This window comes from Hipposideros armiger, unplaced genomic scaffold, assembly GCF_001890085.2.
Source record: "Hipposideros armiger isolate ML-2016 unplaced genomic scaffold, ASM189008v1 scaffold_962, whole genome shotgun sequence".
Classification (NCBI taxonomy): domain Eukaryota; kingdom Metazoa; phylum Chordata; class Mammalia; order Chiroptera; family Hipposideridae; genus Hipposideros; species Hipposideros armiger.
This window is the reverse complement of record NW_017732312.1, coordinates 198,987-217,355: the sequence shown is the minus strand read 5'-3', so window position 1 is coordinate 217,355 and position 18,369 is coordinate 198,987. Positions and strand designations below refer to the sequence as shown.

The window sequence follows — 18,369 nt, the reverse complement described above, 5'->3', positions numbered from 1 at the left end:
TTGATGATTTCCTTTGCTGTGAAAAAACTTTTAAGTTTGATGTAATCCCTTATGTTTATTTTTTCTTTTATTTCCCTTGCCCAAGGGGATATATCAGTAAAAATATTACTAAGGATAATGTCTGCAAATTTACTCCCTATGTTTTCTTCTAGGAGTTTTATGGTTTCAGGTCTTACATTTAAGTCTTAATCCATTTTGAATTTGTTCTCGTGTAAGGTGTAAGTAGGCGGTCCATTTTCATTTTTTTGCATGTGTCAGTCCAATTTTCCCAGCACCATTTATTAAATAGACTATCTTTATTCCAGTGTAAATTCTTGCTTCCATTGTCATAGATTAAATGACCATATACTGATGGGTTTATTTCTGGGCTCTCTATTCTGTTCCATTGGTCTATGTGTCTGCTTTTATGCCAGTACCATGCTGTTTTGATTACTGTAGCCTTGTAGAATGATTTGATATCAGGTAGCGTGATACCTCCCACTTTGTTCTTATTTCTCAGGATTGCCGTGGCTGTTCGGGGTCTTTTATGGTTCCATATAAATTTTAAAATTATATGTTTTATTTCTGAGAAAAATGTCCTTGGTAGTTTGATAGGAATTGCACTGAATCTATATATTGCCTTAGGTAGTACAGACATTTTAACTATATTAATTCTTCCTATCCATGAGCATGGTACTTATTTCCATTTATTTGTATCTTCTTTGATTTCTCTCTTCAGTGTCTTATAATTTTCTGAGTACAGGTCTTTTACTTCTTTGGTTAAATTTATTCCTAGATATTTTATTGTTTTTGAAGCAATTGTCAAAGGGATTGATTTCCTGATTTCTTCTTCTGATAGTTTATTATTGGTGTATACAAATGTAACTGATTTCTGAATATCTGTTGTCACTTAGTGGCAAACTTTTCTCTATGTCAAGAACATGTACATCTTTAGAAATATTACTCTCTGCCGAGCAAAAGGATCAATGGACTAAAGGTTATTGCTGACAGCCTTCGATTTTAAAGGGAGTCAACTTTGCCTTAAAAACATTTTATAAAATGATTAGATTCAATAACTTCACTGCACATAATTTAAATGAGTTTTGTAAAGTTTCACTTATATCAGTATCTCTACATTTTATATCCTGCTGATAAATTTTCCACATTTTCAGAGAAGAATGAGGTATTATTTTCAGCTCAAGCTCTTAGATCTGATAACCCAAGGAATCTCAGTAAACTTACACAGACACATTAACTGTTAAAAGCTGCAGGAGTATCAATTATGAAAATGAATTAAAATTCAACAAACTGCACATTACTTTTCTGAAGGCGTTCATCTAAAAGCCTGATTCGCATTCAAAGTGAAGTATTCTTTATCACTGGATCAAATCAACACAGAAAACAGTAAACTGCTAAGAGCAGAGTCTGAAAGCTTTTTAAAAAGCCTTCAGGAGTCCTATTGAACAAGATACTTGGTTATAAAATTTAAAAAATACAACTGGTGGCACAGAAAGAAATCTTTATGACTCATGGGTAAATTTATAGCCTTAAAAGCCTTCATTATTAAATAAAAAAATAAAGAAATAGAGGAATCCAATATTTTCTTTAAGAAAAAGAACAAAAGAAACCAAATGACCAAATTAATATAAAACATGAAAATAAAAATGAAATTAATAATACGAAAAATGAAAAAAGTATTATAGGATAGGTAAATATATCCAACAGATGATTTTTGTTTTTGTTTTTAAGATTGAAAATCCCTTGTAAGTTCAAGTAAAGATAAAAGCGAGCAAGGCCAAAAATACAAAAGATTAAAATGTGAAAGGAAACACTCCCAGAAATAGAGAATAAACTAAAAGACTTACAGAAAAATTTATCAGTCAAATCTATGGCATTAGATTTTATGATGTTTTCTTAACAAAATACAACAAAGGAACAAGACAAACAAATCAAGAAACAAAAACTCATAGACATAGACAATAAACGGGATGGGGATAGATGGGGGTAAACGGGGTCAAATATATGGTGATGGAAGGAGAACTGACTCTGGGTGGTGAACACACAATGTGGTATATAGATGATGTGTTACAGAATTGTACAGCTGAAGCCTATGTAACTGTACTAACAATTGTCACCCCAATAAACTGTAATTAAAAAAAATACTGACAACCTAGAAAGAAAAGAAAAATTTAAATGGGTAATTATCATAGAAGAATTAGAAAGGTGATTAAAGACTCAATATCAAAAAGGCCCCAGGACGAGAGGCACATACAAGCTAAGTTTTATCTCATCTTAATTCAAAGTTTTAGAACTCAGTGTTCCCCAGTCTTCTCTAATGATAGGATCAGGCGGGGTCCTTGTGAAAGGCATAGATGACTAGGTCTCTTTTCTGGAAAGTAGGTCTGGTTAGGATCTGGCTATATTTGTCTGGGTCCTTTTAATCTTCAGAGACGTTGGGAACTGATTTTAACTCTGATTAAAACTCTTACATGGGCCGTCCGAGTGGCACGATGGTTAAGAACTGGCTTGGGACGCCAGAGGGCCCCGGTTCGGATCCCACATATGAGGGCCAGTGACACTGCCCTCTATAGCTAAGATGCTGAACAACAGCTCAACCTGGAGCTGGGCTGCCGTGAGTCGCTGGCGACAGCGTAGGCTGCAGCCCCTGCGGCAGTGGGTTGCCATGGGCTACCATATGTAGCCAGCAGCCAGCGTGAGCGGCCAGCAGCCGCAGTGAGCGGCTGTCCAGAAGCCGGCGACTGATCTGCCTCACCCGGGAAGAGCGCAATGATGGTGCCAACTTGGGCCAGTGAAGCAACGTCCTCCACAACTAGACTGAAGAACAAAATGACAGCAACTTGTCTGTTCCCCTTCCTCCAATTCCCCAGCTCTGTTCCCATCCTCCCAATTCCCCCATTAAAAAAAAAAATCTTTAAAGAAAAACAACTCTTACAGGCCAAAGAAAAAAAGACTAAAAAGCTCACTGACATAACTTTAATACTCAAATCTGATTAAGATAGAAAAGAAAATTAAAACAATAGGTAAATCTCATTGGTAAGTAAATGTCATTGATGAACATAGGTGCAAAAATTCTAAATAAAACACTTGGACATAGAATCCAGAAATTTATCAAAAAAGAAACACAATTTGACTACATTGGGTTTATTCCAGAAATATAAGGATATTCACAAATCTATCAACATAATAAGAGATAAGGACAAATCGCTACAGAAAAATATGATTATATCATTGGTAATGAAAAGACATTTGATATAATTCAGCAGGATGCCTAATAAAAACTTATGCAAAATAGAAATAAAAGGGAATTATTTGTAATAAATGCTCTTTATCAGAATTAAGAGGAAAACACTAAAACCATTTCACTTAAAATCAGAAGCTAGACAGGGAGGCAAGCTATAATCATCACTGCTTAATACTGACTTAGACTCTAAGTCTTAGATGCTCTAAGAACACGAAAGAAAAAGAAATGACTGACATAACATAAAAAAGGGTAAAACTATTCTTTTTGCTGATGACATCATTTATTTAGAAAAGTCTACCAATGGAAGAAATATTTCATTTAGAATAAACCAAAAATCATAACATAGAAAGATATGTAAAAAATAAAGCTTAAGTGCTAGATGAATAAAACTATAAATTATTAAACATCTAGGCAACATGTAAAGAAATGGAAAGGCATATCATGATTTGGATGAGAAGACATAACATAAAAATGACAATGCCCTCAAACTGATGCATAGATTTAATATGATTCTAATTAGAATTCCAACTGGGGTTCTGAAAATTGAATAAATTGATCTTAAAGTTTATATGGACAAACACAAGCCAGACAATAGCTAAGAAAACCATGGAAAAGAACCAAGTGAGTACAGGACTTGCCTTATTAAGTAGGATGCCTTATTAGAAAACATATCAAACCACTAATCAAGTCAATAGAATATTGGTATAGAAATAGAAACATAAATTGGTAAATAAAATAGAGATATCAGAAATAGATTCCATGTTACATAAGGCCTTAATATATGATAAGTCAATCCAGTGGGGAAAAGTGTATAGTATTTAATGATAATGAGGCACTATTGGCTCTCTGTCTGGAAGAAAATAGAGTGGAGCCCACCTGGTATTGTATAAAAAAATAAATTTCAAAAAGAATAAAGACAAATATATTTTTTTTAAACTTTCACAAAAATGTAGGAGACTACATGTACAATCTAGAGATAGGAAAAACTTTTTAAACAAGGCTAGACACCCAGATGTTATAAACAAAAAGATAAACTTGTTTGAATATATAAAAATTAAAAGTACATTTCTGTATGGTAAAAGATATGATAAAAAGTAAGTCATGAACAAGCCATACAACTGGAAACATATTTATAATACAAATGACAGAAAAATAAAATGTCTACAATAGTCAATGAGAACTTAAAAATCAATGTAAAGCATCGAAATAACTCAATAAAAAGGGCAACACACATAAACCTACAATTCATAAAAAAACAAACCCAAGCAGCCAGAAAACCAATGGAAAGATGTTCATATTCACTATTTTTTAGTCAAGGACATACAAATTTGAAATGAGATGTTACTTTCACCCATCAGACTAACAAATATTTTAAAAGCTACAACACATTTCTGGCAGAGATGGGGGTGGGGAGGGTGCTCTCATAAATTGCTGGTGGATACGTGAAGTGTTTCAGAATTGTTGGAAAGCAATCTTGCAATTCATATTCAAATTTAAAATATATATATACCCTTTACCCAGCAATCCCACTACTAGAGACCTATCCCACCAAAATAAAAGCACTGGTAAATAAAGACATAGTTTGGCTTTGCTCATGGTGACAAAGATCTGGAAGCATTAATAGCTGTATTCCCAGCCATAGCTAGATGACTCAATACAAGATGGTAGTACACACCATGGGACACTGTGTTGCCTTTAAGAGACTGATTTAGTATTTTCTAGGTGATTTGAAGGGATTTTCACAAGGTATTACAAAGTGAGAAAAACCAGATATAGAAGAGTGCATGTAATATAATCCCATACTAATGACACAATGGCCACCTCTCCAGATATATGTACATGTGCATATTTGTGCTTGTGTGTGTGGTGTATGGTGTGTGTGAGAGAGAGAGAGAGAGACAGAGAGAGAGGGAGAGAGAGAGGGAGAGGGAAATGTCTACAAGCAATATTTTATGAGCAGGGAGATAAATACGGAATGTTGGACTATGTATGCTGGGTTTTAACATCCATTAGCTGGGGGAAGGGAAAGGCAGCAGCTATGAATGGAAGGGGTTAGGATGAGGATGACAGAACTGAAAACTAAAAGAAGTTTTTAAAAAGACTTCACTAGAAATTGACAAGCTGATCCTCAAGTTCATATAGATAGTCAAGGGACCCAAAACAATCTTGAAAAAGAACAAAGTTGGAAGATTCACACTTCCCAATTTCAAAACTTATTACAAAGCTACAGTAATCAAGACAGACACATAGATAAATACAATAGAATTGAGAGTTCAGAAATAAATCTATACATTTGTGTCAATTGATTTTCGACAAGGATGCCAACACCAATCAATAGGGAGAATAGTTTCTTCTACAAATCATTGTGATATAACTGAATAGCCACATGCAAAAGAAGCTGGACTCCTATTTCACACAAAAATTAGCTCAAAGTGGAAAGTCTGAATGTAAGAGCTAAAACTATATAACTCTTCGAAGAAAACTTAGGTGCGAATCTTCATGACTTTGGGTTTCTTATATATGACGCCAAAATCATCAGCAACAAAAGAAAAAAAATAAATAAACTGGACATCACGAAAATTAAAATCTTGTGTGCTTCAAAGGACAAAATCAAGAAAGTAAAAAGACAACAAATGGGAGAAAATTTTTGCAAATCATATATCTGATAAGGGACTTGTATCTATAGTAATATAAAGACTTCTTACAATTCAATAATAAAGACAACCCAATAAAAAAATAAGCAAAAGATCTGAATAGACCAATAAGTACACAAAAAGAAGTTCAGCTCATAAGCCATTAGAGAAATGCAAAACAAAACCACAATAAGATGCCACCTGACACACATTAGGATGGCTATAATCAAAAGACACGTAATGACAAGTGTTGGCAAGAATGTGGAGAAACTGGAACCCTCATATGCTGCAGAGGAAAATGTAAAATGGTGCAGCCACTTTGGAAAACAGTCTGGCAGGTCCTCAAATGGGTAAAGGCATGATCCAACAATTCCAGTCGTAAGTATATTCCCAAGAAAATGAAAATATGTTCACACAAAAACTTGAACATGAATTTCACAGCAGCATTATTCATAACAGCCAAAAAAATGGAAACAACCTAAACGTCCATGAGCTGAGCAATGGATAAATAACATGAGGTATATCTATAAAATGAAATATTATTCAACAATAAATGAAGTACTGATACCTGCTACAACATGGTTGAATCTTGAAAACATCTTGTTAAATGACAGAAGCCAGTCACAAAGGATGAAATATGGCCTCACTCTATTTATGTGAAATGTCTGGAAGAAACAGATCTAGAATGACAGAAGGCAGAGGTGGGGTGGGAACGAGGAAGAACTGCTTGCTCGCACGTTCCTTTTTGGGGTAAAAATTTCAGAATACCAAAATATTCTAAAACCAATGACGGCAATAGATGCATACCTCTGTGAACATACTAAAAGTCATAAAAATGTATCCTTTTAAATGGCTGACTTGTATGTGAATTTTATCTTAATAAAGTTTTTATGAAAAAAGACTACACTAGAAAAGAACATGTAATATGATCACATTTATGCATGTACGTAAAATTTTATATATATGCAGGAGATGCAAATACATGTAAGTAAAATAAAAGATTTAAGAACTAAACCAAATTCAATTGTATCTCAAGGTCACTGATCCCTCATCTATAAAGTAAATATAATTCTAATTGTTTCAGTAATTGAAAGGATGATCCATATAAAGCAGTTAGCACAATGTTTGGCATATATTAATCACTCAATAAATGCTAACTCTTACTATTAGTGATGACGAAAAGGTACTTCCTAAAGTGGTTCAAATGTCTTTCACACTTACCTCCATTGTAAAACCTATGACTTTGAAACACTGCTCAATTAATTCATACTGGGATTTATAGACACTGTTATTCGTCATATCCTGTACTGTTCTGAGGTTGTCGTTTTGTAGGTATCTGAAAAAAAATATGAAAGGATGGGTAAAAATGTAAAATTAAGTGTCAAGTGAAAGTATTATTTATGAAGTACAACCTGCTGGGTTACCTGGGAGGCTTATTTTCAGGCAATTTGTAATGGGCTAGTTTCTTCCTTTCAGCTAAACCAGCGTAGATGTAGTAAAACACATGAAAATTTTTTTCTCCACTGAAAAGATAAGACATTTTCAGTAAGGTGGTTAGTAAGAATATTTATTAATCGTTAAAACTACCACTCACAGAACAACTGTGAGTGCCAACGTGAGCTTCCTGGGATACAGGATTTTGGCTTTCTGTAGTTGTTATTATTATTTTTACCAACTACTTTCATTAAATCCCAGTCACTGCTAAGCACTTTACATGAATCACTCAACGCCTGTTTGTGAGTGACTCAGGCATTGTTGTAGGTACTGGAGATAGAGCAGGAACAAAACAGTCAAAATTCCCTGACTTCTTGGAGTTCACAAGCCAGTGGAGCAGACAGAAAAAGAAACAAGTTAATAATATACAGAGAGCACGCCAGATGACCGTAAGTGCTACATTATCCATTTACCTGCCATAAGCCCCTAGTGACTCAGGCGGTTCCCGCATTTCACATACAAGGAAGCTGAGGCTTAGAGGGGCTGCTGATCTCCCCTCAGGTCACAGAGTTGATGGCTAAACTGGATTCCAATCAGGGCTGATTGGCTCCAAAGGCCATGTCTTTAACCACCTTGGTACACTGGCTTTCTGGGGCTCCGTTTTCTCACAGGTCTGAGGAGCCTGCCTCACAGGCGTCTCAAGTTCCATGACTCTGGTTCTACGCATATGTACAAATAGCATTTCCCAGGCTCTGGAATAATATAATACTGTTAAGGGTACACGGGTCACAACAAGGTGAGTCTCTGGCTCGGGATGGTCCCCAACATAACTGCTGGGACCTCAGGGTCCCCCTTCTCCTTCTTTCCTCGTCTTCCTTTTGCTCCGGAGAGTTCCTGGAACGGATCGCTCTTCCTCTCCAAGATCAGGCAAGTTCTCTTCAGAAACACAGAAAGACGATCTTCCTGCTTTATAGGTTCACATTCTCCATTGTCCCTCTTTGCTCTTGCTTTGCTTCTACTCTGACGGCCATGACAGTCATTGGGGAGGTGCTGGGGTTTGCATCTGCCTTGTGGCTTTGCCCTTCGCATCCAAACACTGCACCTTCCTCTAGTTTGGGGTGGTCCTTCTATTCACTATTCACTTCATTATCACCATGCTTATGAGACTGGGACAGAGAAGGGTTCCTACTACACTAAATGAAGTATAACCCTCAAAACCTGAGGCCTTGCTGTCTTTCTATCTTTTCATATTACTCCTCTTTCAGTTAGTATAAGACTCCCCCCTTATCACAAAACTTTGGATGTTACCAGAGGGACTGAGTCAAGAGACGGTAAATTGTTGTTGCACAAGTGCTCCTCTTTGCCCATGGGGTTAGTCAGGGTTTTCTAGAGAAATGGAACCAAAAAGGTGTGTGTGTGTGTGTGTGTCTGTGTGTCTGTGTGTGTGTGTGTGTGTGTGTGTGAGAGAGAGAGAGAGAGAGAGAGAGAGAGAGAGAGAGAGAGAGAGAGAGAGAGAAAGGGAGGGAGGAACGGAGGGAGGGAGGGAGAGGAGAGATTGACTGATTGATTGATTGATTAAGGAGAGAAAAGAGAAACACCCCAAGAGAAAATCTTTGGCAAATACACATTTTGGGAATGGATGAATCTAAGTTAGAGAAGAAAAATTCAGAGAGGTGTGAGAGGAATTAGGGGAGTCCAGTCATGGAAGCAAAGGCAGGTGAGCTTTTTGAGTCAAAGGGCGTGTCCCCTGGCTCAGCTGCTGAAGTGAGGACGGGCACATGCTTGAGATGGTGGTACCCATGCTCTCCACACCCCCAGCCATGACTTGTTGCAGTCACCAGCAACATTTCAATGAACACTCACACTGTAAACAAACAAGGTTAGGATGAAATTGAAAGTTTAGTTCTTGTCTTTTCTCATCACAAAATAAGAAAACTTCTCCAAGACTGGCACAGCCTATAATTCAGTTTGCTTTGTTCTGATGAAATAACAGTGATTGCTCTGTGTCTCACACCTTTAATGCTTAAAGGAGGCGGTGTACAATTAGGGAAGTGACTCATAAACATAGACACACAAAATTGGTGGTTTTCTCTTTAATTATCAGTTTATGTTTACTGAGAATTGTAATTTGACAGGACCTGGAGATGCTATAGGAAATATACTGACCTTCAGTGGATAAACATTCAGAGAGCTAAAGAAACAGGGAAAGATACCACCAAAATTACGCACTTCATATCTTTCCTTAACTACACCAAAGCTAAAATGACAGAGGACCATAGCATCCGATACGTGCAAAGGTCAGAATGGCCTGGGGATAAACAGTGGGTCTCAGCAAGTTACCAACTAGTATTTCTCTGCCTCTGGCCCTGACCCTCATAGCGTATCTTGTAATATCTCCAGAGTCCCACTCAGCCATCTGCAGGAAGATCCTCAAAGCTGTCTCATGTGTGTTCACCTGCCCTGGACCCTGGAATCCCCTATGTAGCCAAGGCCTCCAACAATTGCAAAACTGTGGCAAAGTCCTCACTAGGGTACGGCTTACCCCACCTGTGAAATGTTTGCATTTTTGACAAGGTGGCTAGTGATAAGGCTTAGGAAGCCAATAATGCAGCTTTGCATTCATAAGGCCCCATAGAATATTCATAAAACAGTGTTTTTAATTTTTCATTTTTAATTACGACTCCCTCCACTAAGAGTCCCTCATCTAAGATATGCAGTCTCCTCAATCCCTCTGTCTGCCACTCCCCTGCTCACACTTAGCAGATGAAACCATTGCCAACTTTCCTGAGAGATTAAAAACCAACAAGTAATCGGCAAGCTCTGTGACAAAGCATACGTGGTTCCCTCAAGGAGGCTGTGAGCTGCTTTACCGCAGTAATCATATCTTATTTAGCTTTGTATCTTCTGTGCCTACTAAGTTCCTGGCACATAATAGGCATTCAATAAATATTTGTCGGATGGATGGATGGATGGATGAAGGAATGAATGAATGATGGACATTGTAGTCAGACAGAGAGATATGCTTTCAAATCCCAACTCAGTCATTTATTAGCTTCTTGATATCAGGCAACTTATCACAATTCTCTTAGTCTCTGTTTCCTCATGTATAAGATAGGCAATAATTTCGTGTCATATCACGGTGAGAATTAAAAAAGATAACAGATATAAAGTGTTTAGCACAGGGCCCGACAGAGTAATTGCTCCATAAATAATACTGTCCCTTCCTCCACAGTGGAGAGCAGCGCATCTGTCACTTTGTTGATGCTGTCTGTGGCGTCTGGTAAAGTGCTGGGCATGTGAGGGAAACGCAATCAATGCTTGCTGAAGTAACTGTAGTAACGGGAGAAAAGTGCAGTGAGACAGCTCTAATTTATTTTTACAAGAATTATCTAGCATTGACTTCTTTAATATGCTCATTTTCTTCTGGAAATTAAGCAGCCTCTTTTAAAGGTTTCTTTTTTAGAATCATCTACATTCAGAAGAACATTTAGCCACAAATTATGTAATAGTACCATTACTAAAACTATAAAAATAAACATGGTCAGAGATTGGAGTGGGATGCAATGGGCAAAGGCAAAAAGAGAGGAAAAGCACTTACTCCCTTAAAAGAAAGAATAAATTCATTTTCAAAAAGTAATTGTCTGGAGCTGGCTGACTGGCTCAGTTGGTTAAGAGTTTGCTCAAAAGTGCGCGCTCTGAGCAACAGGGTCGCCGGTTCGATTCCCAGCCCAAGCTGAGCTGCTGCTGAGCCGCCAACAGGTGGCAGGATGGCTCAGCTAAAAAAAAAGTAATTCTCTGCTCTGGTTCTTTTCTGCCACCTCAGAGCCATTCTTCACATTTCATTGCTCTCCAGGCTGTATCACCTGGGCTCCCACGCTTGCTGGCTTCCAGCTGGGTTTGGCCAATAGGAAGCACAGGAAGGAGATGGGAGGGAGGGAGAACGGACAGGCCTGGTATCTTGTCCCCTTGCTCTCCCTCACAGTGGCTGTACTCCCCATGGCAACAGCTCCTGACAGACAGCCAGTCCTCCAGAGACCTGGCTTTCACCTGGTTCTGCAGTGCTGTTCCCTCCTTCTGTCCTGCAGGCTTCAGTGGTAATGGTTTCTCACTGCTGTGCGTCTGTGGGTATCTCACCATTATTCTTGGTTCTTTGCTGCCCTGTCTACCTCTGTAAGTAGTCCTCTCAGTTAAACCCTCTGAACTAGTTCTTTCCTTTCAGTACCCTGACTGATACAGTACATTTATATTTGTAATAAAAAAATGGACCTACTAAGAATGCAATTACATTTCTGATATTTCATTTTCAAAGATCACAAACAGCTTCTCTAGAATTTAAAAATGCAATTGAAATTAAGTTTAAAAAGGTGAAAAAGAAAAGAGAAAAAAAGAAAAATTGTAAGGCAGCTGTGCTCAAATGACACCTGAGTTGTATTTCAACCTGAATGTAAATTTGGAACTTGGAGAGCTTTCCCCCGATAAACGATCTTAGAAAACTAGAATAGTTCTTTAAGACAGCTGGAAAAAGCTTACTTAATACATAGTATGCCTAACACATACTCCTAATTGTATGACTTCCTAGACGATCCTCTACAGTATTTCAATAAGCACTCACGAGATTATTTCTATGGTTACAAACTGAGGGCCTCCTTGTGCAGCTCCAGGGGTTACTGTCCACAATTTATTCTCTGTGAATGATGTTCCAGCACATAGCTCCACAGAACCCACTGTGAATGGTGCCCTGGCGTCGTGCAACATGGTGGCCACGCCTAAATCACAATAATTTAGCCTCTTAGGTAGGCCTTCCACAAAGGCCTGAAGGAGAGACTCACACAGAGAGCAGGACAAATTGTTCTGAGAACCAGTTAAGTCTCCACATCTGTGTAAGACCCCAAGGTTCCTCTAGGTATGGGTGGCAAAGGCCACCACACATGTCCACCGAGTTCTGGGCACAGAGCACACATCGGTGACGGCCACTGTTTACTGAATCTCTCCAATGTGCCACGTACTAAACTAGATGTTATTGCTAATCGTCACACGACTATCAATACTGCTACTGCTGATAACGGCTTAAATTTACAGGTTCTTATTATGTGCTGTTCACTGTGCTAAATACTTGACAGGAATTACCTTAATCTATAGGTAGGGCTATTGCTGTTTCCATTTTCAAGATGAAAAACTGAAGAGAAATGAGGTAATATTCCAAAGCATACACACAGTATATTGCAGAACAAAGATGCTAGAAGGGTCCTTAAAATTTAAATATCTTACCCAAAGTGAACCTAAATGTCATAGAGCCACAATTAAAAACCACATTTTTCTAATATTTTCCTTACATATTTTGAATTGAGGACCAAAGGATAATTTTTCACATTGAGGGCTGAGCTCAGAAGCTAGACTCCAGGCAACTTATACTCACAATTTACTCATAATCGAATGAGTGTAAATTTGGAAGCACTTATATTAAACAGTAATGTATTAATACATAAGAGCTTGTGTTACGATAAATTTAACATATGACATATTACTACCATAATGTAGATATGTTTAGCATAAAACCAACATAAAAAAACGGAAGACTCTAACTTGCCGTACTTTAAAAAAAATAATATAAACACCAGGGTAGAAATGTAATATTGTGACTATAGTTTCCTTATAAGAATAACAAACAAAGATGTTTGGGAATCATTAGGCCAGGAGAGAAATGTGACCATTCAGCTACAAACTGCCAAAAGGAATTCATTCAACCTAATACCAAAACATCATACTGGTGGCTTAAATCAGCCAGCAACAAACAGGGCAATACAATAAAGCCTTTTCTTGAATCTTTTATTTGGTTCTTTGCATATAACCATAGGAAGAACAGAATTAATACAAAGACCTGTTTATATATATCATCAGCATTTAAAAAAATTAAATGATGGCAATTTTTCTAATTAAATTTCGCATTAGTTTTGTGTAAAGAAATATATTCTCTCCTATCTTAGAAATCACTCTACTTTATCCTGTTAGTATCTGTGATGGGTGTAGGCTTTCTATTTGGTATCATAAATATTAGGTTATTTTTTAATTCCTTTACTGGATGTGAGTAAGATAGCACTGAGGGATCTTTGTTTCTAACAGTAAGTAGCTTGCACATAGTAGATGACTGATAAAATTTTGTCAAATTTGTTAAAATGTCGTTTATGACACATATCACTTTGTGACATGAATGCTGTTTGACATGCATGCCGCTTATGACATGCATGCCGCTTACAACACACACATATGTCGCTTGTGACACACAGGTTGCTTGTTTAGGACACACATCATTTAGGACACATACATCACCATTGCCACATGTATCAACTATGACACACATGACACTAATGACACTATATTGTTTACGACAATATGTTGCTTAGGGCACACATGCTGCTTATGACACACATCATTTAGGACATGCATGTCGGTTAGGACACATGTCACCAACACATGGCAATTATGACACACACGTCACTAATGACACACGTCGTTGATGCATGTCATTCATGACACACATCACATGGGCACTTGTTGCTTGTAAGACATATGACATTTATGCCCCATGTCACTTAACATGTATGTTGCTGATGACACGTATGTCACTTCCGACATGTATCTTTGCTTTTTTCCCAGAAAACAGAAGATATTTAATATGAACTTACAGGGCTTGGTGGATAACTCTGGATTTCTCCAGAAGGTATTCATACATCTGTGCTCCCACCACAGCTCCAGAAGAGGTAAATTTCATTTCTAAGTATTTTCCAAATCGGCTGGAATTGTCATTTATAATAGTGCAGGCATTGCCAAAGGCTTCCACCAGGTTGTTCACTTGTAAAATCTTCTCTTGCAGGGTTATGTTATTAGCCTAGAGAAAATGTGAAGATATATGGAAAGATATAAAAAATTAATTTTGTATGCAATAAAGTGTTTCTTCTTTGATAAGTGCTTTATGTAGCTATAAACATACAAGAGCATATTCCTGGAGTATTGCCAGACATGACAACCTGGCCTATTTCTCCTCTCCCATACGTGTATTCACCCACTTGTTTTCTTAGAGGGGCAAAGAGACATTCTATGTTTTTTCCATTTAAATATAGTTCTACTCAGTGTGGATTTACAAACACAATTTATGAATACTTAGATACACCTCTCATTTTGTTATTCCTCTTCTACCTGTGTAGGCCCCATACAAATGTTCCTTGAAGTCAGGGCCATTTCCCCCTGCTTCCAAGGAAGCTGTTAAACCTGAAACTGAGGGAGCAAAGATAATTGGTAATTTGAAAGCAGAGGAAAGGAAGTAATTATGAAAATTAGGACAGCTTAGAAGTGTGGATGGGGGAAGTAGAGGCGCAGTCAAGGCCAATGGGCCTACTTCCTGGTCCTTCTATTTTTCCTATGCAGATTCTCCTCCTCCCAAACAGGTGTTACTTTCGTTTTCTTTGTCACTTTACTTGAAAGTCCACCAAGCAGAAATTTATTTGGATTAAAAGGCAACCTCTTTTAGAAAAGCATCCTCCACTCTGAGAAGTTTAAGGAAGTATGAGTCATTCACATCTTGGTAGAAACTGTATGAAATAGATTATCTACAGTGTAATACCTTGCTGAGCTCAGCTGTATTAAAGGTATGGAAATTTTGTAAGTCAGGGAGAGGAGCAGTGGGTATTTCTGGAACGCAGGCTACAGTAGAAAGCAGATGGGCTGCAGTGGGCATTCACAGTGAGGTTTGAAGGGCATATAAGGACTTTGGGTATTTTCTAAAAGAGGCAATAAGGGTTGAGAGAAGAGAGTAATAAGAACTGGACAAACTTGGCTCTTTTAAAACGTTGTTTGGGGCTGACCTGCACCTATGGAAAAGGTGAGAAAACATCATCATCCATTGTATTAAATATCAGTGCCCCAAGCAAGGTTTTGATAACAAATGTAAATTCAGTCCCCCAAACATCCCATGCTTGTATCTGGTAAATCTTTATCAGAGAGATAAGTAAAAGACATGATAAGCTTTGATAAGGGCAGGATTCTGAGATGTGTGTGTGTGTGTGTGTGTGTGTGTGTGTGTATGTGTGTGACCATCCACAATTAATATTAAACCACAGTGTTAGATCTAGAACAAGATAAAGAGATTAGATAAACAAGTTTGCTGACATCTACAAAACAACATTCACACACAAGTTAATCCATTACTGATAAGAACCACTATCGGCCCACAAATCAGGAAAGAACGGCAAAGGCTTCAGTCAGTGAATTCAGGGGCACACTCCTATGCCAGGCTAGTATGCCGTGCATCGCCACCCTCCTCTCTCCAAAATTACATCGTCTTTCACTGTACTTAAAACCTTTTCGAATGATGCTTATCCTAGTTGTAAGGCGGGGAAGTTGATGGGCAAGGGGATGGGGAGGGGACTGAGATGACAGCCCTGAGGTGGCACTGCCTTCCTGACTGCTTCAGGCTCTTCCAGTCCTTTGGGGTCACAAGTCTGGTTAATAGATAGAAGTCATGGCAATCCATTGGGCAAAGTATAGTTCTAGTCCATATCAATACACATAATTGAAAATATTAAAACGTGTTAATTGATTTTTAATAGGAACATGGAATTCTTTCAACTCATTATTTTGAAAATGAATTAGACTCAATCAAACAGTTGTTCTGACACTGTGAGGTTTTACCCTTTTATAGAGAGGTTAGGTCTGGCCTTGTACCCACAGTATTTTGTGACACAAGATTCCTATAATCACAATGATGGCAAACGTTTTAGCATGACTCTAATTATAAACATGTAGATCATAATACAATGTTTCACAGGGATAAGTTGTATACAATGATTTTTGTTTTTAGCTACTAGCCTAGTAAGAACACATAATTCTTGACCTATCTCATTTTAAGGGCTATACCTAGAAAATTCAAACCTAGTCTCTATCATCGACTTCCCCTTTTCAAAAATTAACTGAAAGCAATAAACAAACAAGACAAACAAAAACTCACAGACACAGACAACTGTTCAGTGGTTACCAGAGGGTAAGGGGGGAGGGGGGTGGTAGATGAGGGTAAACAGTGTCAAATATATGGTGATGGAAGGAGAACTAACTTTGGGTGGTGAACACACAATGAAATATATAGATAATGTACTATAGAATTGTACACTTAAAAACTATACAATTTAACTAACCAATGTCACCCCAATACATTTAACAAAAATTTAAAAATATTAAGATATAATTTACATACAGTAATATTAATCCTTTATAGTTCTGAAAGTTTTTACAAACATACACAATCATATAACCCCCACTACAATTCACACATACAACAATTCCATCACCTCCAAAATTTTATCATTGCTCTTTGCAGTCAACACTTCTCTCAGTCCCCAGCTTGTGATAATCACTGATCTGTATATGTCATTAAATTTTAAATTTGCAAGCGTGACATATAAAGTGAATCATACAATAGGTTGTCTTCTGAATCTGGCTTCTTTGACCTAACATAATGCATTTGAGATTTAACCAAATCTCATCTAATAAGATTCATTCATTGCTTGCATCAGTTTCTTTTGTTCATTTTTAGATTATTTGATTTCTTGAGTTTTTAAATTTATATATTAAAGGTGCAATCTTTTATTAGATATGTGACATTCAAATAGTTCATTTGAGTCTGTAGCTTGTGGTTTCACTTTCTTAACAGTGTCATTCAGAGAACAGAAGTTCTTAATTTTGGTGAAATCCAATTATTTTTCCTTTATGGATTATGCTTTTTTACGTTGTATCTAACAACTATTGCAGCTATATAGTTAAGTCTCAAAAGCAAGTAATGTTGTTCTTTTTCACAGATCAATTTCTGGACAATTGACATGTTAATAATATTGAGTCTTATAATCCACGAACATGGTATATCTCTTGATTTATTTAGGTCTTTTAAAATTTCTTTTAACAACTCTTTCTACTTTCCAGCATACAAGTCTTGCATACATTTTATAAGGTTCAGATTTAAATAGATCATGGTTTTTGGTGCTATCTAAATGATACTTTTAAATTTCAATTTCCAATTGATCATTGCTGGTATATATGTATAATATATAAATAAAATTGATTTTTGTAATATTAACTCCTCTTTAACCTGTTAGCAACAAAAGGAGAGAAAGTCAAAAAAGTAGTCACTGAATGTGTTGGGGCTGAAAAAGAGAGAAAATCACATTTATAAAACTTTGTTGACTAAGAGTGAGAAAAGTTAAAATATCCTCAAAACAGACTATATGCTTTTTATATTGTTTGCCATACTTTAAACAAATGTGTTTTATAATTTCTGTGCATTATTACATGTGAGAATTAGTGAATATCAATCTTATCAGTTATGTTAGGTTCTGAAATATAACAAATATTTGTTAGGTCAGAGAAAAAAATAAACTGTACCTTTCCAAGCAACGTCAGCTGCTGAACTAAAAGATGAGCACTTTCAGTCTTTCCAGCACCACTTTCTCCAGAAATAACAATGCACTGCACAGTGAGAAAAGAAAATTGTAAGAAGACTTTATCCTCACAAAATTCAGCTGACATATAAGAAACTAAGAGAGGAGTTTCTAAGAGTGTGAGACTCCTTACCTGATCTGAATTATATGTTATCATAGACTGGTAGCTGAAGTCAGCCATTGCAAAAATGTGAGGCGGATTGGCAGTTCTCTTTGCTCCAATATATAGTTTGGAATGCTAAGGGTTTAAAAAACACATTCTGTAGCACTTTTGTTTTTGTTTAAACCCTAGATTATTTAGAGGTAGAGCTCCAATTTTTAAAGCAAAACATAAATCAAAATAAAGTTTCATACCACCAGACCATTACATATGTGTTACACATACACCACATACACTCACATATAGCCACAATTATGTAAAATAAAAGCCTGACATAAAGCAGCCCAGAAATATATGACAATAATATGATACCACTCTGGCAGCAGTGTTTAAAAGAAGACTCTTTTGGAAGTGAATACCACACCCAAAACAAAACTTAAGATTTGAAAACACCATTCTTTCTTTAAATAAAATGACACT

At 36.9% G+C, this 18,369-nt stretch overlaps 1 protein-coding gene across 2 annotated transcripts in view; it reads right to left on the bottom strand.

Moving 5' to 3' along the window:
* The window catches only part of MYO3A (myosin IIIA), a 231,473-nt gene that overhangs the window by 96,734 nt on the left and 116,370 nt on the right, over positions 1–18,369 (bottom strand). For both annotated transcript variants that reach the window (XM_019630872.1, XM_019630873.1), the window contains exons 13-17: positions 17,923–18,027; positions 17,734–17,817; positions 13,992–14,194; positions 7,299–7,397; positions 7,096–7,210 (exon numbers count right to left, since the gene is read on the bottom strand). In XM_019630872.1, the coding sequence (XP_019486417.1) occupies positions 7,096–7,210; positions 7,299–7,397; positions 13,992–14,194; positions 17,734–17,817; positions 17,923–18,027 (606 nt within the window). The remainder of the gene's footprint in view (positions 1–7,095; positions 7,211–7,298; positions 7,398–13,991; positions 14,195–17,733; positions 17,818–17,922; positions 18,028–18,369) is intronic.